This window comes from Bison bison, unplaced genomic scaffold (genome assembly GCF_000754665.1).
Source record: "Bison bison bison isolate TAMUID 2011002044 unplaced genomic scaffold, Bison_UMD1.0 scf7180017864333, whole genome shotgun sequence".
In the NCBI taxonomy this organism is placed as follows: Eukaryota; Metazoa; Chordata; class Mammalia; order Artiodactyla; family Bovidae; genus Bison; species Bison bison.
The window spans coordinates 1471300-1497676 of record NW_011494905.1 but is presented as its reverse complement, the minus strand read 5'-3'; the positions used below and the strand labels follow the sequence as shown (position 1 = coordinate 1497676).

Genomic DNA, 26377 nt, shown 5'->3' with positions numbered 1-26377 from the left:
AAAACAGAATTGTTCTTGTCTGCAATCCTTGGCATTCTTATCACACCTGTGTTTTTCTTGAAGCACCATCACCTACAGGATCTTTAAGGGCTTCAGAGCCTCCAGGCAGTGGACCCAACATAGAAAAAGTTTGCGGGGGTGGGGGTGGGGGTGGGGAACCTTGGCTAATTTAAAGTGTCAGATGATGATTTCTGACTTTAAAGAACTTTTCATTGGTTTTAGATGGAAGGCTCTGTGTTAAGTGTTTGGCTTCCTCTGGCGTGTGACTGGACATGAGTTCCAAGAACAATCAGCTAGTATAGGGTTTGCAGAAGGAAGCATTGTGCTCCCTGTTAATCACTGTCCTCTCTGTCCCTCCCCTCATCCCTCTTCTGATTTCAGTGGTGCTTCATGCCCCACCTCCAACCAAGATCAAACGGGAGCTGCACAGCCCCTCCTCTGAGCTGTCGTCCTGTAGCCACGAGCAGGCTCTCGGTGCTAATTATGGAGAAAAGTGCCTCTACAACTATTGGTAAGTGGAGCCAGAGAAAGGCTGGCCAGGAAGTGGCCGGCTCGTTGATTGTTTCCAGTATTATTCAGCAGACGCTCAGTGTAGCGCACCCGTCTCTGGTGGCAGTATAATGATCCTCTAGCTGTAGCCAGTCCAAATGGGCTTTGTCTGCATGTAACGTGCAGAACTGTTAAATCAGCCCTGCAGGGGACTGATTTCATGGGGCCCTGAGCCCTCCCAAGGGAAAGAACCCTGAATGCTGGGCTATTTGATCTGTGGCTTCAAGGGAGGGACTATATGCTCCTTCATGTCTATCATATGTTAATGTGAACTTTAAGCACCAAAGAAGTAATCTTCACATCAGAATATATGAAGAAAATCCCCATGCCAGTGCCCTTTACTTAAGAATATCCAAGCCCCAGGAATGAAGCTTTAATTTTAAATCATTCTTTGCTCTAGAAGATAAACATAGATCTGCCTGAAAAGGGGAGGAGAAGCTTTGTTAAGTGATGTTACAGCAGAAAATTCAAAGGTTCTTGTTCCTGGGAACCCTGGAATTCTTGGGAGAGGGGGCCAGAAAACTCCCCCAGGACCTAATTTCTCCCCTCATCCATCCACCCCTGCACGCGCATACATGGAGAATTCTTTTAGAAAAGGGGAAAAAGGAAACCGGAAGCTGAGGCTAAAATTATCTTTGAGAAGAATCACTAGAAGTGTTAAACAAGTCCCTGTGACGCAGTGTGCTTGTCACTTTTCAGAGGTACAAATATTCCCTCGGGGCTGCCAGCAATTTAACTATGTTAATGCTGTCATTTCCTGGCAACCGTGGGCTGCAACCTCGAGTTCTGCTGGACCTGGTGACCACACTAATGGCTTCATTGCGGCTAAATGGTTCCTTCTCTTTTTCTGTTTACAGTGCCTATGATAGGAAGCCTCCCTCTGGGTTCAAGCCATTAACCCCTCCTACCACCCCGCTGTCTCCCACCCATCAGAATTCCCTATTTCCCCCACCTCAGGCAACTCTGCCCACCTCGGCGGCACATGCCCCTGCAGCTGGCCCAGTCCCAGGTGTGGGCCCCACCCCCACCCCTCATTCGCTTCCGGAACCTGGACCACAGCAGCAAACCTTTGCGGTCCCCCGGCCGCCACATCAGCCCTTGCAGATGCCAAAGATGATGCCTGAAAACCAGTATCCATCAGAACAGAGGTGGGTGCTGATCTGGGCTTCCTTTACCACCTCCTCCCACCCCTCTATCTCTGAGGGCGAGGGGAAGTAGTAGTCATTTGCCAGGTACCTATAAAGCTCTCATTCCACTGAGGCATGTTTTGAGGTAAGACTACTAATAATATGAATATGACCTGTTTATATTATCACTTTGGGGCTTCCCTGGTGGCTCAGTGGTAAATAATCCCCCTGCAATGCAGGAGACTAGGTTCGATCCCTGGGTCAGAAAGATCCCCTGGAGGAGGGCATGGCAACTCACTCCAGTATTCTTGCCTGGAGAAGTCCATGGACAGAGGAGCCTGATGGGGTCACACAGAGTCAGACACGACTGAACGACTAAACAACGTATCACCCTGCTCCTAAGGTACTGCAGAGGGGATATAGGCCTTGCAACACCCTTATGAAGTAGGTAAGGGAGAGGTGGCTGGTACTCATCCCCATTGTAGAAGCAGAGGAAGACGGACCTGCCCAGGATGTTGACCCTGTCTGTTGACCTTGGCTGAGGGCAGCTTTGCTGGCTCCTCATTGGATACCACCTGCTAGAATCATACCTTGATTTATGCTACCCATTAATACTTTATTACCATTTTACTTACGTATTAGGGAAGATTGCTGAGTTATCGGAGGTGTTATTACTCATTTGATTTTAATACATTTTTACAGTAGGGGGATTACCTGAGGATTGTTTTTTTCTTTTTTTTTTTTTTGGACTGTATTTTTAATTTTCTACTTTTGAGATAGAGATCTTGATTTCACTCCAGGTATTTCTGCATTCTTAATAAGGAAATAGAGGCATCAGAATAACTTGTCCAAAGTGATTCATTCTCAGAAAAACTAAGATGTAAAAGGAATCTACTCTGCAAGCACCAAACTTAACCTCTTAGGTCCCAGCCTTTGAAGTTCGTTATCTGTGGTATTCTAGAACTTTGCGTGCTTGTGGCCTTCCCTTAATACAGGATATTCTGGGGGCCTTTTTTATTTCAGTCCCTCTGGAATGAAGTGATAAGGTAGGCAGGTAGTTATCTGTGGTTACCAATGGCTACAAGGTGATGACTATTGTTTGTCCTTTCTTGCTCTGCTTGGGGGAGAGGAAGAATATATAAGTTATCTTCCTCTGGCCTGGTCCAACCCAGATGTCTGCTGGTATTTAATTGGAGGTCACTATTTCTAGATGAAATGCAGAAAAAAGCAAGTACTCTTGTCTGGTTCCAGTTCCCTTCCCCCTTTGCGGTGAAAGTCACCATAAAGAACCACATAATTTGTCTGGTTAGTGTTTCTCCCCCTGCTGATCCAGGGGCCGTGAACACCAATGGTATACAGGGCCTGAGGGGAGAGAGTGTTGACTGGCTGGCTGACCACTGGCTGGCTCAGTGGTGGGCCTCAGTTTCCACAGGAAGCCGCTTCATCTGAAGGAGGCAGGTACCTCAAAGTGTGTGTTAGTCACTAGCTTGTAATAACAGTTGTACTTCTTTAAGAGAATTTGGAAATTTGGAATTTTAGTGTAGAAATTCCAGGGGTTTTGTTTTTGTTTTTTAAAGCTGGCAACTAATTCAACTTTACTGCTGTAAAGTATTACAGCAGTAATACTTTGCAGACTAAACAAAATCTGTGGGCAGAATCACCCCTGAGGCCTGCCAGTTTGTGAACGCAGGCCTGGATACCATTTTTATTTCAATAATTTCGGTTTTGTGTTTTTAAACTGTCTTTTCTGATTGTATGCAGAGATTAGTAATTGAAGAGGCGGGTTGAGGTGGGGTATATATTTTGTATTTGAAATAATTAGCCAACTTTAATTTGTTATACCATATGTAAAGGGAAATCACTTTGTGTTAAATCTCTTATTCATATTTTCCCTTAATCCATTTCATGTGCAGAGAGCCTGTGTAAACAGGTTGTATCAATGGCTCACTGAACTGGGGGAGAATCTCCTATTACTAATTCTGCTGGTAGTTATTCATCTTCCTGCAGCCCTGGAAGATAGGATGCCTTAGTCTCAGTGATAGAGTAGCTTTGTCTCCAGGCTACCCGGCCTCCTCCCAAAAGGAGGACATTTGATCCCTGCGATTTGAGTGTCTGTCCTCAGGTATCCAAAGGCAGGAGCCAGAAAGTAGATATTTCTTTTAGGGGGCAATTCCTCCCTGAAATCTGCCTTCCATCTTGCACTCACCTCCCCTTACCCCTCCGCCTTTAGGAGTGGTGGGTCTGAAATCAAGACCTCACCCACACACAGAGTGATACTGAGATCTTTAACAGAACTGAGGTGAAGGGCAGGTGCCTGCATAGATAAAACACAAACAAACATGGGCTCTTGGGCTTCTGTACCAGAGCACTGTATTATCAGATCTGAAGGTGTACTAGAGGAGTCCTCAGCGGGGGATTATTAGTAGTGTAGACTTCTTGCTGTACTCCAGAGATGGAGTTGTGGGTCTGGGGCAGGACCTGGAAATATTACTGTCGTACTTTGGGAAATCACGGTGTACCCCTGTCTTCTACCCCCACACCTAGACAACTTTTTTTTTTCCCTAAGAATCAAGTGCCCAGTACTCAATTCTGTTCTTATTGTGCTTGTCTATTATTGAGATAATGATATCTGTGTGATGCAAAATACACCAAAAACATGACAAGTGATTATGCTTGTAGATAGAGGATTGCACACAGAAAATGAGACAAACTAAGATCTGTAGTCCAATTCTGGCTCATACTGTAAAGAATCTGCCTGTGGTGTGGGAGACCCAGGTTCAATCCCTGGGTTGGGAAGACCCCGTGGAGGAGGGCATGGCTACCTACTCCAGTATTCTGGCCTAGGGAATTCCATGGACAGAGGAGCCTGGCAGTCTATAGTCCATAAGCTCATAAAGAGTCGGGCACAACTGAGCCACTAACAACACAATAGAAATTGCAGTCAGGTATGATAAACTCCAGTACTCTTGCCTGGAAAATCCCATGGATGGAGGAGCCTGGTAGGCTGCAGTCCATGGGGTTGCTAAGAGTCAGACAGGACTGAGCGACTTCACTTTCACTTTCATGCATTGGAGAAGGGAATGGCAACCCACTCCAGTGTTCTTGCCTGGAGAATCCCAGGGACAGGGGAGCCTGGTGGGCTGCCATCTATGGGGTCGCACAGAGTCAGACACAACTGAAGTGACTTAGCAGCAGCATGATAAGCTTAGTAACTACACATTTAATAACTTATGCCTGCTTGAAACTGGAGTAGATTAGTTAGTAACTGGAGTTTTTCTTGTGCTTTTAAGTTAGAGGGAATGTTACTTCAAAATTAGCCCCATAACAAAAATGTGGTATTTTGCAGGATAGAAGGAAATTAGTCTTATCTGAGATTTTCTAAATAGCTCTGTAACAAAGGCAAGATAAAAACAAACAAAATGTATCTTACAGATTAAAAAAAAAAAAATTAGACCTCAGAGCATCTAAAGGACTTCCTAAAAGTCACATAGCCAAATACCAGGTCCTACCTTTAGAAACCAAAAACATAAGTACCCCACTTTGGTTATGCTTACAGGAGAGGGGTTGCTGACAATGTACTAAAAGCTAAGTAAGGGACCTTGAAAAATCATTTCAACCTTGAATTTTATCCATCTGTTTCTTTAAACTAGCAGGACTTTCTCTTAAAACTACAAAATTCCACTTAATTCCTACATCATTTATCTAAACCCATGTTGTCACACCTTTATTTTTTGTTTTGCTGAGTGCCTTATTCCTTCAATTGAGTAGAACAAGTTCTTTTGAGGTTTAAAAACCATGATGTATACCCCTTTCTTTAGACCATATTTCGCTCAATATCTTGTCTTCAATGTGTTTATTGACAGTGATTGTTTGCTAAGACTATGTAATCTAGTCAGTTATATTCTTAATGTTTTATATAATCAGTATATAATTCTTTACAACTCAAAATTTGCTTTAAGAGATAAATACTGTATTTGAAAGCCATGATTTATATTCGTGATTTCCTCCCCCCAAAGAGGAAAAAAATGCCATGTAATTTGGCATGTTCAGACATGTTTCATTTACCCTTAAAGACCAGCTGCTCCTTGAAAAGGAGTACTGCTTCTCATTCAACCTTCCCACTCTCATAGGAGTTTATTGTGCTGTTTACAATGTGCGCAAAAATCTTCCTATGTTATGCCCATAGTACTAGCCAGATATGGTATAAAGAAAAACTGTCATTCCATCTCAAGTTGAGTCCCCGCAGTTCAACTGAAGAGATTCCTCTAAGAAATGCAGCATCTAGAAATTTGGGGAAAGATTGAAGGCAGGAGGAGAAGGGGGAAACAGAGGATGAGATGGGTGGATAGCATCACCGACTCAATGGACATGGGTTTGAGCAAACTTCGGGAGATAGTGAAGAACAGGGAAGCCTGGTGTACTGTAGTCCATGGGATCGCAAAAAGTTAGACACGACTTAGTGACTCAATAGGAATTTTGAAATCCACTGCACACTCACGTGACAGCAAGAAGCAAAAAATCAAAAAGCAAAATTTAAGAAGATAACCCTGATGGGGAAATCGTCTGCTTCGGGCTTCCATGGTGGCTCAATGGTAAAGAATTCACCTGCCAGTGCAGGGACATGGATTCGATCCCTGGTCCTGGGGAGGTCCCACATGCCTTGGAGCAGCTCAGCCCCATGCACCACAACTACCGAAGCCCACGTGCCTAGAAGGCTGTGCTCTGCAATGAGAAAAACCCCTGAAATGAGAAGCCCACGCACTGCAAGAGAGTAGCCCCTGCTCACTTACAACTGGAGAAGGTTCTCGCACAACAATTTTTAAAAAAATTCCCTTTTTAAAAATCCTCTACTTCTTGATGCTCCCTACGGGCATTAGTATTGCAATAGGCTATCACGCTGAAATTGATAGTCAGAACCCAGTCCCCAGAGTCATCAAGAAAGGGTTTGTTGTCTGAATGGCCTGTTGAGAAGGTTCTCTCTGTGGTTGTGATCAAAACTTTAGAGCTTAGAGGATGAGCTTACATTTTCTATAATTGTGATTTAGTAGAAAACTACTTATTCCCTGAAGATGCTAAAGAGACATAATATATGCAGGTTTTTCTCTTCTCCTTTCTCTCAGGTCTACCCTAATTGTTCATTTTTGTCCTTCACATTTTCTAGTTTTTAGACAGGGAAGAACCTGACAGTGAGTCACACTTGTAGCCTGTCAGACACATCCCTTTCATGCACTCCTGTTAACAGTGTGTTATGTGTGACAGCACAAATTCACTTTAGTGTCCGAAACTGAGTTTCATAGATGCTTAATGGAATCTTCAGCAGACTGAGTTGTGTACTTCTAGTCAGACATGACTTAGCAACTAAAAACAACAACAGTTCCAGTATGGGAAGTTTTTAGGGTTCTGCATCTTAAGAGGGCTCATTTTCTGCATTTCCTTATGTTTAAAATAGGGTTGTTTTTGTTATACCTTTTATTAAGCTGAAGAAAATTTCCTTCTATCCCTAGAATGCTGGGTTTTGTTGGTTTTCTTTTTTAATATGAATACATGTTGAATCTTATCAAATGCTTCTTCTGCCTCTGTTGAGATCAAATGAATAGCTCTTCTTTAATTTTTCTATGTGGTGAATTACACTGATTTTATATGAAACCAATCTTGTATTCTTGTGATAAACTAAACTTTGTTATATATAATCATATATGCATTGCTGGGCTAGGTTTTCCAACATGTATTTAGGACTCCTGCATCTGTATTTATGATTGAGAATGATATATAATTTCCCTTTCTTATATTATCCCTGTTGGGTTTTAGCATTGAGGTTATTCTCACCAGATGAGTAATGATATTTTCCTTTCTATATATTCCAAAATAGCTTGTGTGAAATTGGGGTTTTTTATTCTTTGAAATTTTGGAAGAATTTACCAGTACAGCCATTGGGGCCTGATATTTTCTTTGTGGGAAGATTTTTAATTACTGGTTCAGTATCCTCACCTTTTATGGTCTTGGTCTGGATTTCTGTTTAGTTGAGTGAATTTAACAAATTTTTCTAGGAATTTGTTTCACAAGTTTTAGAAATTGGCACATGGTGTTCCCTGGTGGCTCAGTGGTAAAGAATCCGCCTGCCAATGCAAGAGACGTGGGTTCGATCCCTGATCTGGGAAGATCCCACATGCCACAGAACAACTAAGCCCATGTGCATTAAAAATGAAGAAATAAAAATTGGCGTAAAGCTGTTCCTAATGTCAGCATGCTGCAGTCCATGGGGTCACAAAGAATCAGACGTGACTGAGCAACTGAACAAAAGTGCCCTTTTAACAACCTCTATAGCATCATCTGTTTATCCATTTTTCATTTTTTATTCTATTTATCTAGACTGTGTTAGTCTTAGCAGGTTATATCACTTGTCTTTTCAGTAAATCAACTCTAGATTTGCTTGTTCTATTGGATACTTTCTATTTCATTGGTTTCTGCTCCTACTGAAATTTTCTATATTTTTTGTTTATTCTGTTTTAGCTTCTTTGGTTGGCTAACTTGTAGCTTCTTTATACTCTAAATACATGACCAAATAAGATTTCTCCTAAGGCTGGGGTGACCATACCTTCAGTTTTTCCTGGGTCACATAGCTTGTGAAAGTAATTCCTGATAGCTTTTCTTTTTACTCCCCAAAATACCCTGGTTACAAGTAATCGATTATTTGATCTCCCTACCAAGTCCTGCTTTAGCTATACCCCACAAGTTCTGACCTGTGGTATTTTAAAAATTCAGTTTCAAGTATTTATTATTTCTTCAATCCTAGAGTTCTTCAAGTGTATATTTCTGAATTTCCAAACTTAAGTTTTCTAGCTGCCTGGACTGTATGATGTTTAAATGTCATCAAGAAGGTATTTAAAAGCAATTATTGAAACAATTGTATGAATAATATAGGCTCTGGAGTTGAACTGATTAACAGATCTGAAATTGAGTCCCAACTCTGCTACTTCCTATCTGTATGACCTCGGGGAGGCATTTAACTTTCCCAAGCTTTGGTTTCTTTATCTGAAAATGGGAGACTACTAGATACTTACCACATAGAATCATTGGGTGACTTAATCACATTGGCATAGGGAAAGTACTCAAATGTTAGCTTCCATGACAATCTTGTTTTAAAAATCACTTTTATGTTCCATAAAGAAAACTACTAAAGGAATCTTCCTAAAATGATATAGATTCTATTACCTATACACTTTTAGCTCTTTGTTTAAAGTTTTAAAAATGTAAAGTTCTCTACCCCTAATCTTTTCATCTTTAGACTCATTAATGTTGTATACATAAAAAACTAATACTTTTACCGTCTAATCTCCTGGGAAGATCTTGTGTTTATATCACCTTGCATATTTGATCTTGAAAAATCAAATATCTAGGCCTTTAAAAGGCATACTTGGTTTCTCATCTCTGTGTTCTATCACAGTTTGGATGGGCCAATTTGAGTTTAATTGCTGACAGGCCTCACACAAAGTTCTGAGAGCTGTTTCAGAGCTCTTTGGTGGGCTTTTAGGGACAGTGTTTGGGTTTTCTTTTGCAACAGTGCCTGGCTCTTGGTATATGGCAGGAAAATAAATATTAATTGAAATTGGGTGGCATGGTACCACCTGGAATAAAAATCAGCATTCTCTTTTTGAGAAAGGAGACTAGAGGCTGTCTAGATAGCAAGGGAACTCGTGTGCGTGAAAGTCTCCCAGTCCTTAAGATCTTCCCTACCATTTTGCATAATTTCTGAATTTAGCTTATGGCAGGCTGTGGGGAGGAGGTTGGATAGTTGATGTTTGAGAGTAATGGTATCTAAGAACCTAGCAGTGTGCTGGGACCTTTTACATGGGTTGTCTTAGGTAACCTTTACAACAGATCTATGGGACAAGTAACCTGATTGTTCTTACTTTCCTGATGAGGAAACTGAGGTTCAGAGCAGTTATGTAACTAGCTCTGTGACCTTGGGTCAATAAGTGATAAAGATTGGATTTCAGCCCAGGATGTGCCAACTTCGCAGCCAGAGCCTCTTTTACTGAGCTGTGCTGCTTCGCTGTCAATTTTTTCTTTGCTCTAACGGGAATATTAAGTACGTGGTGGTGGTTTCTTGGCCAGTTTTCCATATCATTTCAGCTGGCCTCTGAACTGCTCACTCCTTCACTGGGCACCCAAAGCCACTGTGTAGCCTTCTTTGAATCCACACTTTTCTCCTTTTTTTCTCTAAGTATTGTGTTTACTCTGTGTTGGCAGCAGAAACCAAAAAGGAAATGCAGAAAAAGCATCTAACGGTTTTCATAATGTAAACCAAATGTTGGTAGCGTGGGTGAGCTCTTGGGAGGAAAGGCGCTATATAAGTCTGACAAATAAATAAATAACTGGTTCTTTAAATAAACTGGCACTGAGAAAGCCTTAATCTGTAACCTATTGAATATAGGCTTGCTCAGTAGTCAGAAGTGTCCTTTTGCTCACCAACTGTGAGCTCATGATGGCCTGAGCTCTGTTGGGATAACGGGTGGGGGTGGAGGGCGGGGTGGCTAGTGGGGGTAGGAAGAGGTCTGTTAGGAACCAAGCCTTCCCTCCTTGGAAAATGATTGCCTGCCTCAGTAAACAACAGGCATCTCTGTCGTAGCTGTACTATGTATACAACACATTCTAAGCTACTTCAAAAGGATTGCGGGAAGGGGGTTCAAATGAAGGACAGTGGTTGAAGTGCAGAGTGTATTTTGAGGACAAAAACTGAATTACTTTACTAATCTCTGCAAATAAAAGCTGTTATCGGCAGCAAGCTCGGAGAGAAATCTTTCTTCCAAATATGCTGGTTTTATGACCTACCCTTAAGCTGCCCTTTGCAACAAACCAGGACAAGCCAATCCCAGTTGTAGAATGTGTTCCACAGATGCCAGGCCTGTAAGCTTCATACATCCTTAAAGTTATGCTGCAGGGAGGGGATGAAGGTTGCTGGCTGGTACCCACATGGAAGCACCTTTTCCTGAGGGCATCGGACTAGGCCAACTCTAGAGTTTCATTCTGGAAAGTGAGAAGATGAGCTCTGAGCGGAAGTGAAGTGATGGGCCTGCCAGCTGCACTGGCTCTGGTTACAGAGCAGAGTTGGTTCTGTGCCATCTCAGAGCCATCAAGGAAGCGATTTGGGGAGGTCACCTTGGAAGGTGCTAGGAAGGTTGCAGAGGCAGGAGGGGAGAAAACATGGACATTGGGTGCCCTTGTTACTGTTCTTGCTGGCATAAGCTCTGGGTACTTTAATGAAAATAAGCCTAAAGAATATCTTTACTTTCCTGCCCACTTCAGAATTTTCTTTACAAAATCAGGTTTGCAGCCTGTTGCTGGTGCCTGTATTCTAAATGTCAAGCCTAAACACAAGTTTCAGATTTATACTTCGAAGACCATGTGCAAGGCTTTCCTGAAATAGCAGTAACCTTGAAAATCAGCTTTCCTGATTGCCAGTCCACTGTCACAGCGTTCAGTACCCCCTGATCCTTAGAGTTCATAAAACTTGTTTCAGTAATTTCATCAGGCAGATCCTGAGCTTTTGGTATAAAAGGATAAATGTATGTAAAATAGTTTGGGGATCTTCCGGTTATAAAGGATCTTGTGGTACTGCTACTGGTAAGACAGTAAAGACTCAGAGAGCGAGCCCTGATTTAAAACGTTTTATTCTGCACACGAATCTCTTCACTAAAATTTTAAATCTTGATATTCTAGAAATCTGTTGGCCCTTAGATGTCACAAATTGATTCAGATCAAGTTATTTGCTTCAAGCTATTGATAGGATTCAAACTAAAAGTAGAGAGTAAGACCTTATAGGCTTACATTGTTGATTTTTAGACTTATTTTTATTACTGATGAAGTTGAACTTTGTTTATGACTGTTTGCATTTCTTTAGTGATTTTCCTATTTGTGTTCTTTACCCATTTTTTTCTGTTGGCATGTCCATCTTTTATTAATTTCCCCCACCGCAGTCTGTATTCTTTTATTCTTTTGCTTTGCAGCGTTCTTGAGTTGGGGGTGGGTTTTCTTTCTATAGGCTACTAAGAATACAAAGCATGGCCCTTATATCAAACCGTATGAACATTGCTATAGCTGCTAGAGATTTTCAGTTTAATTTGGGTCTTATTTCTCGTATTTCCTAACTATTACAGAATTACTCCCGCAGTTTGTCTTTCCTTAGGTTTTGTTTCTGTTGTTTGACTTACAGAAATTTATGCAAGGATACATACCCATGTTTATCTTGATTTCTGCTATTGGTATGATATATAGAAAGGTTTTTCCTCCACCCCCCCAAGATTATTTTTTCTTCGTATATGTTTACTATCATGGTTTCACATTGAAATCTTTATATAAAATTTATTTTGGCATATGGTATAAAACAGGACTTTCCAAGTCCTAAACATTTTATCTTTAATTAGATCTGTTGCTCAGAAAAGTTTTAAGTTTTGTTGTATAGCCTACACATTTTGTGATTTTTCTTAGGGATTTTGTTTTTGATTGCTGTTACATATGGCTTTTTTTTTTTTTTTTTTAGAACTATGTTTTCTAACTGGTTAATTTCTGGTTAAATGCTCTTTGGTCTTTAAAAATTAATTCTGTCTACAGATGAGCAAATGAATCAATGAACAAACATAATCTAATGTTAGTGATATTTGCAAATAGTTGGTTTTATATATTCAGATACATAATCTGGCTCAACTCTACACATAGACTGTGCATGAAGTAAACATGCACAGAAAATAAACTATGATGTAGTATTTTTTTTTTTTTTTTTGGGCCAGTCCCTGACTCACGAGGTTTAAAATGTGTGATATAATTTTGGAGAAAAGGATGAAATATCCAGAAGCAAGCATTAATGAGTACTTTGAATTTGTAATCCTCAATGCTAAAATCATAGTAGATACTCATCCTATATTTACTTAAACAGTGTAACTACTTTCTTCTTGCAGATTTCAGAGACAGCTGTCTGAACCCTGCCACCCCTTCCCTCCTCAGTCAGGAGTTCCTGGAGATAATCGCCCTAATTACCACCGGCAAATGTCAGAACCTATTGTTCCTGCAGCTCCCCCACCCCCTCAGGGATTCAAACAAGAATACCATGACCCACTCTATGAACATGGGGTCCCAGGCATGCCTGGTCCCCCAGCACATGGGTTCCAGTCACCAATGGGAATCAAGCAGGAGCCCCGGGATTACTGCGTTGATTCAGGTGAGCATAACATCATATGATTCTTTTCTTCATCATCTCATTCATTTGTCTGGTTGTTACTGAGTGCCTTCTGTATGCAGGGCTTTGGGGACTAGTTTTCTAAAGTTTGCCTTCAAAGAAGTTAGGAGCTACTAAAGCAAACATGTTTATGCATAACTTAATACAAAACAGAAAAGTCATGCAAATGGTAGGAAGCACAATAGACATTCAGATGTCACGCAGAGTATACCGGAGTCCATACCTGAAGATTGCTGGCACCCAGCCTTCAGTTCAGTCGCTCAGTCATGTCCGACTCTTTGCAACCCCATGAACCGCAGCACGCCAGGCCTCCCTGTCCATCACCAACTCCCGGAGTCCACCCAAACCCGTGTCCATTGAGTCGGTGATGCATCCAACCATCTCATCCTCTGTCATCCCCTTCTCCTCCTGCCCTCAATCTTTCCCAGCATCAGAGTCTTTTCAAATGAGTCAGCTCTTCGCATCAGGTGGCCAAAGTATTGGAGTTTCAGCTTCAACATCAGTCCTTCCAATGAACACCCAGGACGGATCTCCTTTAGGATGGACTGGTTGGATCTCTTTGCAGTCCAAGGGACTCTCAAGAGTCTTCTCCAACACCACAGTTCAAAAGCATCAATTCTTCTGTGCTCAGCTTTCTTTATAGTCCAACTCTCTCATCCATACATGACTACTGGAAAAACCATAGCCTTAACTAGACGGACATTTGTTGGCAAAGTAATGTCTCTGCTTTTTAATATACTGTCTAGGTTGGTTATAACTTTCCTCCCAAGGAGTAAGCATCTTTTAATTTCATGGCTGCAATGACCATCTGCAGTGATTTTGGAGCCCAGAAAAATAAAGTCAGCCACTGTTTCCCCATCTATTTGCTATCAAGTGATGGTACCGGATGCCATGATCTTTGTTTTCTGAATGTTGAGCTTTAAGCCAACTTTTTCACTCTCCTCTTTCACTTTCATCAAGAGGCTCTTTAGTTCTTCACTTTCTGCCATAAGGGTGGTGTCATCTGCATATCTGAGGCTATTGAAATTTCTCCCAGCAATCTTGATTCCAGCTTGTGCTTCCTCCAGCCCAGCGTTTCTCATAATGCCCTTTAAGGCCTGTTATCTTAAAGTCACTGGACAAAGGATATTTCTGCATGTTAGTCCTGCCTCTAGTTTTGTGACCTTTTTTGAATACAATGACCCATTGAACTCCCAATATAAGTATAGGAGAGTCCACACATAGGACGGGACTCTATTGTTGAATAGTGTTCTGAGAAAGTATCTGGTTTGTCATGGCTGTATGGGATCTGGGTATGCCATGGAAAAGTTTGTCCTGTTGGTTGCTTCATAGGAGTCACTACTCTGTTGCAATACTTTCATCTGGGAAAATTCCTGTGTCCTTCAGCTGCCAGTGTACACAGGGAGAGGTATAATATCTTGAAACACCTATTGTTTGCTTTTGGGCTTCTTGTCTAGAAAGTTAAACACAAAGTTCCAGCTGTCTTTGGGGGTCCTCTTTACCCCCACCCACACATTCACTGATTACCCATCTTGTAGGCCAAGCTTATCAAATGAGATCATTAATGGAAAGAGTGGGAATTTTGCAGCTTGCACGTTTAGAAACTCTTTCCTCTTTCAGTTCAGTTCAGTTGCTCAGTTGTGTCTGATTCTTTGTAACCCCATGAATCGCAGCATGCCAGGCCTCCCTGTCCATCACCAACTCCTGGAGTTCACTCAAACTCACATCCATCGAGTCAGTGATGCCATCCAGCTGTCTCATCCTCTGTCGTCCCCTTCTCTTCCTGCCCCCAATCCCTCCCAGCATCAGAGTCTTTTCCAATGAGTCAACTCTTCACATGAGGTGGCCAAAGTATTGTAGTTTCAGCTTTAGCATCAGTCCTTCCAAAGAACACCCAGGACTGATCTCCTTTAGGATGGACTGGTTGGATCTCCTTGCAGTCCAAGGGACTCTGAAGAGTCTTCTCCAACACCACAGTTCAAAAGCATCAATTCTTCCGTGCTCAGCTTTCTTCATAGTCCAACTTTCACATCCATACATGACCACAGGAAAAACCATATCCTTGACTAGTGGACCTTTGTTGGCAAAGTAATGTCTCTGCTTCCTCTTCTTTATTTCCCCTTATTTTAGATTTTTTTTTAGTGTGGGGGGTGCAAAAAATGGGTGGTACCCCTTTCCCAAGACAAGGCCAGAAAGACATGACCTCAGGGCTGGAGGTTTAAGGGCTTTCCCTCTGCCAGTTTCAGCTGCAGAGACCATTGACAGGAGTGTGTTTCTCTTTCAGAAGTGCCTAACTGCCAGTCCTACATGAGAGGGGGCTACTTCTCCGGTAGCCATGAAGGTAAGTAGCTCTTTAAGAAATTATAATATTCAAGGAAGCCCAAAGTGGCTCAGTTTCCAAGCTAAGATTTGAGATCATAGTTCAAACCTTCCTTAGCTTGTGAACACAAGCACTCACTGATTGTGATCCCCAGTCATCTCGGACACAGAGTTGAGGCACGCCCCTGACCTGTGAGGGCTGCCATCCTTTTCTGTAGTAATGACCCTAACTTTTAAGAAAGAAAGTGAACTGCCTGGTTTCTACTTTTCCATGCAAGGCGGCCATACAGCTGTAGATAACACTATCTAAAATGGAACTTAGGAACCACGTCGTGACCTTCAGGGCTTCTTTTAAACATTGAAACAGGGAAGGCTTTCTTTCTTAGAACGGTTCCTCAGAAGTATGTCTTATTTCCTATCATGCACATCTCTGTAAGTGTCTAGAGCAGTGTGATTCTCCAAACCTGCAGCATCAGCTTCACCTGGGACTTGCTAGACATACAGATTTTCAGGCCCCACTCCAGACCTACTGAATCAGTCTCCAGGGTTAGGGCCCAGCTCTGTATTCCAACAGGCCCTCCAGGCAACCATGATGCACCCTCACATTCAGTTCAGTTCAGTTCAGTCGCTCAGTCATGTCCGACTCTTCACAACCCCATGAATCGCAGCATGCCAGGCTTCCCTGTCCATCACCAACTCCTGGAGTTCACTCAAACTCATGTCCATCGAGTCAGTGATGCCATCCAGCCATCTAATCTTCTGTCGTCCCCTTCTCCTCCTGCCCCCAATCCCTTCCAGCATCAGAGTCTTTTCCAATGAGTCAACTCTTCACATGAGGTGGCCAAAGTATTGGCGTTTCAGCTTTAGCATCAGTCCTTCCAATGAACACCCAGGACTGGTCTCCTTTAGAACGGACTGGTTGGATCTCCTTGCAGTCCAAGGGACTCTCAAGAGTCTTCTCCAACACCACAGTTCAAAAGCATCAATTCTTCGGCGCTCAGCCTTCTTCAACAGTCCAACTCTCACATCCATACATGACCACTGGAAAAACCATAGCCTTGACTAGACAGACATTTGTTGGCAAAGTAATGTCTCTGCTTTTGAATATGCTATCTAGGTTGGTCATAACTTTCCTTCCAAGGAGTAAGCGTCTTTTAATTTCATGAGAGAACTACTAGAGTTGTAAGGCTTAGGTTTGGCTACACGTTAGAATCACCTGTGTGCAAATTGCTCAGTCCCTAAGTTATGTCCGACTCTGCAACCCCACCGGACTCCTCTGTCCAAGGAATTCTCCAGGCAAGAATACTGGAGTGGGTTGCTATTTCCTCCTTTAGGGGATCTTCCCGAGCCAGGGATCAAACCCATATCTCTTGCATCTTCTGCTTTGATAGGCAGGTTCTTTACTGCTGCGCTACCTGGGAATCCCTAGAATCACCTGGGGAGCTGTTAAAACTTCTGGTGTCCAGGCTTCACCCAGAGCAACTAAATCAGAAATTCTAGGATGGGGCTCGGGCATTAGTAGTTTGTGAATCTCCCTGGGTGATTCTGTTGTGTCCAAGGATGACAACCACTGTTCTAGAGTTTTAGAGCTAGTTTGAAAGAGCTGGTAAATCAGCACTAGCTGGTTATTATGAGTGATTTGGTTCACAAGAGTGATTTCTATGGGTGGCTGTCTCCCAATGACTTGGTTGGAAGGGAGACCAAGTGTGGCTGCCACGGGCACCCAGGGATATTCTGAGTGAGTGTCCAGCCCTGAGAAGGAAGGGCTGTCTACTGGACCTCTGTGATGGGCACACATGTGTAGTAGGGCTCTCTTCCAGGTTCCCAAATGTTTCTGCAGCAGTTGATGTCTGTAGCAGGTGAACTAGGAAAGAGGAAAACACTTTGCATAACTACAACATTTAAAGAGGTGCATGCTCTTAAAGGAAATACTTTTAGTAAGGCACTGGGGCTGCTTACTACACACAGAATATCTGGCAAGCTTGTGTTTTTCCCCCACTTCTTCCCTGAATCAAAGAAGTTAGTTTCAAAGATATCTGCATTCTTAATTGCTCTAAATTACTCTGACACAGTTTTTCTCTCCTTATACAGGCTTGACCACAGATGCCCGTGAAAGTTAGTGAGACAAGTGTCTCTGATTGGCATCTGTGATTACTAAGATAGCCATCCTGCCTTAGCATTCACCTGGAATCTTTACATACTATTTTGAATCTTTCATTTCCACTTTGCCCCTCAAACAGGTTCTTCCTTCCTGCCACCTTTGAGTGACTAGATGGTTGTGACCACAACTGATGGCAACTGCTGTGCAAATTCAACTGACAAATTCACTTAAACCAACAGCATCTTCCAGATGTTTTAGAGAACCACATGTGGCAATGACTAGAAACCACAAAATATACCAGAACGATACTCATGGGCAGGGCTTCATCTGATTAGTTTGAAAACCAAACCTAGAATTTAATCTAGGTTTACATTTTTTCCCCTATATACTGTGAGTGTATTATGCCCAAAGAAAAGCTCTAAATATAACATAGAAATTTTGGCAGGTGTGTAAACTTTGTAGTTTACTTTTGACTTTATATTAAGGCTGTTAAAACATCAGAGTAGCAAAATTCATGTAGAAAGTCAGGAAATACATAGCTTCCCAACAGCCAAGGCAGAAAATACAAAGCCTGATGGATTATGCAATTCTTAATATACATTGTGACAGTTTGTTGTAAGTCAGTTTCCTAGTACCAAACTGGAAAATTATAGGAGTCCCTGAGAAGTTAGCATTGCATTCTTAAATCTTTTAATGGAAAACTGTAGATTCCTTCATATTTATTCCAATAGTTATAGAGCACTTACATACTAGGTGCAATAAGGATGCTAAGATATTCAGAATATGGTCCTTACCCTCTAGAAACTTAGAATTCCATGACAGAATAAGGTAAGTGCTATTAAGAGATTAACTGTAGAGATTTATCATAATGTGCAAGTCCTTACTGTCTTGATTTCTTTTAACTATCCTGCATTGCACATCTATGTACTGGGAGCTATTCTTAAGCTCTCTGTTGTAAGGATAAATCAGTCAATGAACAGAATATATATCAACTCATTAAATTCTCACTAACAAGCCTGTGAGGTAAGAATTATCTTCCAAATCCTTAGATGAGAAAAATGGAGCACTGAGAGACTAATTTGTTCTAGGCCACACAGTTAACCTAGATCCAGTCAGTCTGGCTTCAGGGGCCATGCTCTTCACATTACACCATGTTTTTTGTTGTTGTTTTTTTTGCCTACTTTGTCATCTGTCTCCACCAGTTGGGATGCGAGCTCCATTAGAGCAAGCACCGAGTCTACCCTCTTCTCTAGCACAAACATGTGCCCAGCATAAATATCTATTGGATTACATAAAAATATACTTCTTTGTAGTTAAGCAGAGAAAAAAATGCTTGGGGCTGAGGAAACAAAATGAATAATACGAAACCTGAAAACAATCTGTTTCCAAGTTGGGCAGTGTTTTCCCAACCCCAGGCCTCTTTAAAATTGTGCTGATCCTGCCAAGAAGAACTTGATCCAAGCTGATTGTAATGAACAGATTATTTCTTGGAGCCTTTACCAGGGAGTTTAAGTCATAGAAAATCCCTCTCAAAAATCTAGTGCTCATTCTTCACTGCAAATGGCCTCCCCTGCCTGCCGGGACCACATACTTGACACTCATAAGCCTGGTCCACATGCCAGACGAGTTGACCGGAGAACTGAGTGTGGGGAGTACCGCCATGCAAACAGGAGCTCCTGGTGTTTCCTCTTGAGAAGCATGTGGTTAGCAGGGAGTACACAGGGATGCTCACCCCTGAAATAGGCTGGACCCCAAGCAAGGGTGTGGTCCCACCATGCTTGTCTATTAACTGGCTTTGCTCTGAGCTGCTGGCCTCGTCAGGGTGCCTGCTGACCTGGTGGTCAGCACTGAACCCGTATTAGGGGTTAGTGGGTTTACTTTTTTGGCACTATCATGTGGCATAGTTCCCCAATGAGACTGAACCGGTGCCCCCTGCATTGGGACCCTGGAGTCCTAACCACAGGGCTACCAGGAAAGTCCCAGATTAGTGGGTTTAGAATGCTAAGCCATCATCCTTCCTTCTCCTGGACACCTTCCACTTTTTGCCCTGCCTTCCTTTCATTTCCACTTACATATGTTGTTGGCCCAGTCAGTTCCCCTCTTTTCTTAACAATGCAATAAGTGTTACTGCTGGAATATCTCTTCATATTCCTTTCACAGTGTCTGGAGGTGATGATACCTCCAGCTTACCTTTCAAATTATTGTTTGTCACAGTCTTTACTCATTTGGCATCATTTTCTACCTTCCAAGCTCTTTCATAATTGAATGAAGTGTGTGGGCAGCATGGACAAGCTGTACGAAAGATCGAAATTAATATTTGCTAAAAGGGAAACGGCAAGACCACATATAGGTCAATTAGATCCCCCCCAGTGAGGCCAGCTGAAATAGATGAGATATCATTTCAGATATAAAGGCTTAGTCACTGATCCATGCAGACCTCAGGAGTAAGATGTGCAGGAACGTTCTGGTGATTCAGTGCCTCCCTGCAGTCTCGGCTCTAATAGCAGGAATCGATGCCGTTCTGACTGCAGAGCACGCAGTTGCATCAGAACACAAACACCTAGGTTCTTGTGAAGTTCTCTCGCAAATTCAGTCTGGCATAGATACAGCAGTTCATTGGACTGAGGACCTGAAATGATAGAAAATTCTGTTTTAGTCCTTCAGAGTTCTCATAGCGGAGATCCATGTTAAGCAACATCTTCTTTCTAAATTCTCTTTCAGGTTTTTCATATGAGAAGGATCCCCGGTTGTACTTTGACGACACTTGTGTCGTTCCCGAGAGACTGGAAGGTAAGTAGCCCCATCTGGTTTGGTGCAAAGCTGGAATTCTTACCGTGTCAGAGCACCTTTGTCAGTCGTCTTGATGCCAGGTTGGCGACATTTGCCCAAATCAGGTGAGAAACTTGAGACTAAAGTACCGCATATGTATCTTTATCCCGAACAGGCAAAGTGAAACAAGAGCCCACCATGTATCGGGAGGGGCCCCCTTACCAGAGGCGAGGTTCCCTTCAGCTGTGGCAGTTCCTGGTTACCCTTCTTGACGACCCAGCCAACGCCCACTTCATTGCCTGGACAGGCCGAGGCATGGAATTCAAGCTGATAGAACCCGAAGAGGTAAGCACTGGGTGCTGATTTTTGATTTGTTGATGTTTGTTCCTATTTAGTTCTCCATCTAGCCTTTTTACTGTGTCAGATATGCTCTTCTCATTCAGATTCTGGCCTGGCCAATGGGCTTGACAGTGCTTTTTCTATTAATGGGAAAGGCAAAGTTCTGTACTGCAAAATATGTAAAAAGTATTAGTAACCCTTCTGCAAACTCTGGGGAAGGAGGCCATGAAGACTTACATTCTAAAAGGGTCTGCTTTCTCTCTTGGAAAGTCTTTCAAGTGTGCTTTCAGTGATACCAACTCTTTTTTGGTGCAAGCCCTCATATGACACAAGCCCTGTGTCAGAGATTATGTGAACAGATTGTAAGACATTTTGGTAATATAGGTTGCAACCGTCCTATGGTGTATTTAAAATGGCTCAAGAGAAATAACATTATCAGAGATGAGTCAATCTCAATCTCAGAAACCTAGTGTTTTGTTTTGTTTTAATGTAATATCACAGGAGCTTCCCTGGTGGCTCAGTGGTAAAGAATCTACCTGCCAATGCAGGAGACACAGGTTCAATACCTGGTCTGGGAAATCCCCACATGCCACAGAGCAACTAAGCTCTGTGCACCACAAGTACTGAGCCTGTCCTCGAGAGTCAGCCATAACTGGTGAGCCCACAGGCCAAAACTACTGAAGCCCGAATACTAGAGCCTGTGCTCCGCAAAAAAGAAGCCCCCGCAGTGAGAAGCCCAAGCACTGTAACTAGAGTCGCCCCTGCTCACCTCAACTAGAGAAAAACTGGCGCAGCAATGAAGACCCAGCACAGCAAACACAAAAAAGCTAATGTCATCAGGTTCTTACTATCTCTTTTTTAAAGTACTACAATGAGATAGCCAACCTTCCTTATTTTGTTAATAGAAAAAACCTCCCTTATTTTGTTAATAGAAAAAAAACATTGTTACCATCTTTTTGCCCAGATTGACAGAAAGGCCAGTGGACAGAACCAATGCCATTTCTTCAAAGGAGAGGACACATCATAGAATCTCCCCTTTCCTAAATATCACAAAGCAAATTAAGTCAGGCTCTGGGCTTGCCATTATTTCAAAGGGGTTGATTTTTGTTTGATTTAGAATCTAGAGGTTAGAAATGGAAAAGAAATAACTTCCCTGAAAGTCTGACATATGCTTCTTTTGGTAGCATATACTTGAGTGTTACACATTAAGCCAGCAGAACAAAAAGGTATCTTCGGGTTGGTGTGATTAGAATGAGAACAATGCTCTCGGAGGCCTCTGAACAGGAACTGCGGTTGTAGATGTTCAGTCAGGTCCAGGGCTCACTTTAGTACACCCAAGGGGACAGGTGGGCATGGGGGTTGACGGCAGGAAATTGGAGGGAGAAAATGGCCTGAAAGTTAAGATGAGCAAAGGAGAATGTGTGAATTGGAGGCTTAAGGAGAATCCTGACTGGTAGAGGAAGGCGGGCTTCATTAAAGGCCGTTAGAGAAGATATACTTATGTACATACATATACAATTTCTTTTAAGACTTGTTCTACCTTCAAAGCCAAAGTTTGGTACTGCTGTGTTCTCCTGAGGGTGTCTTTTGGCTAAGTCGTGTAGAAATGGAGCCATGTTTCCGGCCACACGGAAAAGCATCCACCCCACATTCTTTTCCTCATAATGTGGCCTGGTTTGTATGAGGCTTGAGGAAAGCATGTCGCCCAGACTCACTGAGGCTTTTTGAAAGTCAAGTCTGTCATGTGAGCAGCCCTTTTTGATTTATCTCATTTCACAAAAAGGAGCTTTTACGACTTCTTTGCCACTGCCTCGGGCCTAAGCAGAGGCTATACAGCTGCAGGTAAACCTGGTTATGACCCTTTGTAAAGCCGTTATTGAATCTGTTGCTCTCCAACCAATGGTAAAGCAAATGATGAACAGATGGCAAAGGACCCCGGCTTTCTTAAAGACACTAATGCTAATCCAGAATGCTCACATAAATGCCAAGCTGCCCAGTCACAGGGGAGTCTCCTGGTGGCCTTGCGCCTCTCTCAGCTGATTAAACAGCTCTGTTTCTTCAGAAAGTACTTCTTGCCACCGCAGCTTGAAATCCCCGAGCATTCCATGAACTCTGAAATATTCCATTCCCTTAACCCCAGGATCAGCTCTGTTCCACTGTGCGCTTTGGCCCCAGGACATGCAGCACTTTTTTCCCCACTCTCTAATCCTTGTATAACTTGGCAGGCCCTCCTCTTGGTAGTGTCAAGAAGATACCAACTCCTCGAAAAATGCTGTAAGAAGTTGTCATGGGGGGAGCTTGAAGGGTGAAGCGGAGGAGGAAGCTGTTTGGGACGTAATTGTAGGCAGCTGTGTGGCTGAGTAGTGCACTCTGGGTAATTATCCATAATATCCATTACACTGTGCATGGAAATTGTGGTTTTAGAACTGCGTTTTGGCAGGCCCCCTAATCAAATGTCTTTTGATAGTCATCCAGCTTAGCACCCTCTCAATTATGACTGACTCGGCTTTAATCTGGAGCCATTTTAACTGTGAATCTGCATTAATGAATATTTTGGGGGGTAGGGTTGTTTGTTGAACATGTGGCAGATAACTGATGCCATCGGGAGGTTTAAAAGGACGTGCTGCTTAGAAAGAGCCGCTCCCTGTGCTGTGGCTGCGCTCTTACAAAGAGAGGAAGAGAGATGTGAGTTTGGGTTTTTGTTTTGTTTTTAACTCCTTCGGCCTCCATCCTCAAGATGCTATCAAAGTAACAAATGTGAAAGACGAAGGAAAGAAGGAGCTGGCAGCGAGCTATTGCCTGCTCCCTCCACCCCCCCAAAAATGGGGCAGCCGTTATTCCCAGCTGCTCTGCAGTTGTGCCGCATCATGATTACTGCATTAGGAGCAGCCCCAGTGAGGGCTACTGAATCACAGGGCCCTGGCCCAAGAGGATGAGTCAGTAACTATGGCTACCAGAGCTGCTTTGAAGTCTACACATATACAAAACCTCTCTCCAGTACAGCTACTGCATATGCAAGTGACAGCAAAGAAAGGCCATGGCTGAAGTTAAATAGTCAAGAACTGTTTTCCACCATTGCAATACAGTCAAATGTGAGGCTGGGCCTCTTTTAAGGGTTCCTGCATCACTTGTGGCCAACAGCAGTTCAATAATACCTTCATGGTGTTATTTCTTTTGGGGAAAAAAAAAAATGGACATGTATTGATTTACCAGCTTTTCTTTCTTACCACTATTTCTATTGGCTTAAACTGTTTTTCTCTAAACAGGGGATGTGTTTTTGCTTAATTTTGCCTTTTTGGTCATTTCAAAGAGTTGAATGGGTGCAATATGGAGAAAGGCAGAGAACCAGGGTATCGTGTGCTGTGGGGCATGAAGCAAATGAATGGAAATTTAACCTTCACATAGTTTCTTACAAGGGAAAATGGAATCATGACTGTTGAATTTTTGTAATATAATTAGGACAGATGCACTTCTTCCTTATCAGATCATTTCTGATGTTTATTAAAGGTCATCTTGAATCCTGAGTTGAGATGTTGCTTTCATTCTGCCCCAAATACTTTTGAATAATACTTTAAGTGAAATGTGGCTTTATGATCCACTTTTCCATTTGCAACCCACTCCAGTATTCTTGCCTGGAGAATCCCATGGACGGAAGAGCTTTGTGGGCTACAGTCCATGGGTCGCAAAGAGTCAGACACGACTGAGCAACTTCACTTTCACTTTCTATTTGCAGTCTCCCTACTTCTCATTCCATGTTTACCTTTTTTTTTAAACGAATGTAGTTATTTTGGTTAAGTTTCAAAACTGACCCAGAATGTTCCAAATATGATCGCTGGTTTGCATGCATTTAAAGGCCTCATATTTCCAAGGTTAATCTGCCTTGACAGTCATCTTATACGTAGGGCTTGGGATGTTGGATACTTGAGCAGAGTTGCTTGACTGTCTTGCTGAGCTCCACTAGTAAGTGTTCTTGCTTTAAGGCTTCTTTGCCCAGAGTTCCAATTACATCCCCCATCACTGCACCTCAGGTGGATCGGGTTAGATATAATGCACTTCACAACTGTTTGGGAAGCCATGTTAATTTTTCATTAAATGGATAATGGTGCTACATGTTTTAATGTCCATTCTGCAAGTCCGCTGGGAGCAGGGGATTGGATGGCAGCAGGCTGAAATGATCTGATTCCCTTTTACTCCATGAGCTGCAATACGTAAACATCTCCCAGCCCCTCTCCAATCTTATTAGAATTGAACTTTTGCTCTGCTGGCCCATTAGCAACTCACTAGTGTGTTTCTAATGTTTCAGGAATGACCATTCTAATTATTCCTTATTGACTGCTACAGAAACCATAGCACTTAATGGCAACATGTTAATGGTCTATGGGTATTGGTCAATAATTCATATGTGGAGAAACAGTAGAGAGCCTGCTTCCTCTGGGATGCTAGCCAAGCCCTCTGCAATCTTAAAATGCTAGGATTCTTCCACCTCCAGGTCTCACCTCTTAGCATCTATGACTGAATCATCACCTTTGTTGAATATTGGTCTTAAGGGAATTAAGTGCTTTTCCATTCAGGTCAGAGAAATGGATCACTGACCAGAGCAGTTGGGTTCTAGAACGCTCTCCTGGGATTGGGAGGAAACCCACTAGACCCAAGGAATGAGTTTCCATTGCTTTCCTGTCTCTTCAGGTCGCTCGGCGTTGGGGCATTCAGAAGAACCGGCCAGCCATGAACTATGACAAGCTCAGCCGATCTCTACGCTATTACTATGAAAAGGGCATCATGCAGAAGGTGAACAATTATGAGAGACAATTAAGATCACTCTCAGAGAAACTGTCCAGGGCTTCTGTAATAAGACTAATGGCTTCGAGGAAATGTTAGCTTCATAATTCTGTGGTAGGAAAGATCTTGGAAAAATGAGTTTAAATGAGATACAAAGAGCACCTTTAATACTCTCGGGTACCTGAAAACCAGAGGTTGTGGAAGACTCTGTAGGAAAACTAGCCTCCTCTGCTTTATTTAGAGAAATAAACCGTCTCGACTTACAGAAATGTCCAGATAGGACTTCCCTGGTGGTCCAGTGATTTAAGAATCCACCTGCCAATGCAGGGGACAAGTGCTTGATCCCTGATTCAGGAAGATTCCACATGCTGTGGGGCAACTCAGCCCCTCCGCCTAGAGCCCATGCTCTTCAGCAATGAGAAGCCACCATAATGAGTAGCCCCCCACCCTGCCGCAACTAGAAAAAACCTGCATACAGCAACAGAGACCCAGTGCAGCCAAAGAAAAAAATTTTTTAATTGTCCAGATACTTAGGCCAACTATTACATCCATAAAGGAGCCAGGGAGAGAATCAACTTAAAGGTCTCTGCTCCCACAAGAGCTTAGTTGAAGTCTTTAGTTGTTAAGACACCAAGACCTCCAAATATGTTGGTTTAATACTCTTTAAGTGTTAGGACTAAGGAAATCTTTTTCAAAAACTGGAAACTACAAGTTAAAAAGCCAAGATTTGCAAAATGGGAGCAGAATCGCCTGATAACAAGCTGCAGAATAAAGGATGAAGCATATTTTGAGGAAGCCAGAACAAAATCCTTATTGTGATAGGTGGTGAAAGACCAAAATCTTAAAAGCCGTGTATAAGCAGAAGATGAAGATGGCAACTCTTTGGTTTTTCTTAACCAGATTTTATACTGTGCTGTTACCCAGATTCTAGCATCTATACATTTAGGCAGTCTTTACATGGTAGATGCACTCAGAATTATGTGGTCATTGTTGCTGAGAACTTGTCTTGTGCTAAAACCAGGCTTATCTTCTCATAGGCAGGTGGTAACATGACCCCATATTCCTCTCATCTCCTTAAATTATTAAAACTTTCCATGGATGGTCTTCTGGATAAAACTCAGACTTTCATGCTTCGTACAGGCTCTAAGGCACCATCCAACC

General features: G+C 42.5%; 1 protein-coding gene across 1 annotated transcript in view; it reads left to right on the top strand.

Moving 5' to 3' along the window:
* Window positions 1–26377, top strand: part of ETV5 (ets variant 5) — a 59418-nt gene that overhangs the window by 28012 nt on the left and 5029 nt on the right. The window contains exons 6-12 of the mRNA XM_010853886.1: window positions 382–511; window positions 1407–1697; window positions 12632–12891; window positions 15194–15250; window positions 20051–20119; window positions 20274–20443; window positions 25124–25225. Coding sequence (XP_010852188.1) covers window positions 382–511; window positions 1407–1697; window positions 12632–12891; window positions 15194–15250; window positions 20051–20119; window positions 20274–20443; window positions 25124–25225 — 1079 coding nt within the window. The remainder of the gene's footprint in view (window positions 1–381; window positions 512–1406; window positions 1698–12631; window positions 12892–15193; window positions 15251–20050; window positions 20120–20273; window positions 20444–25123; window positions 25226–26377) is intronic.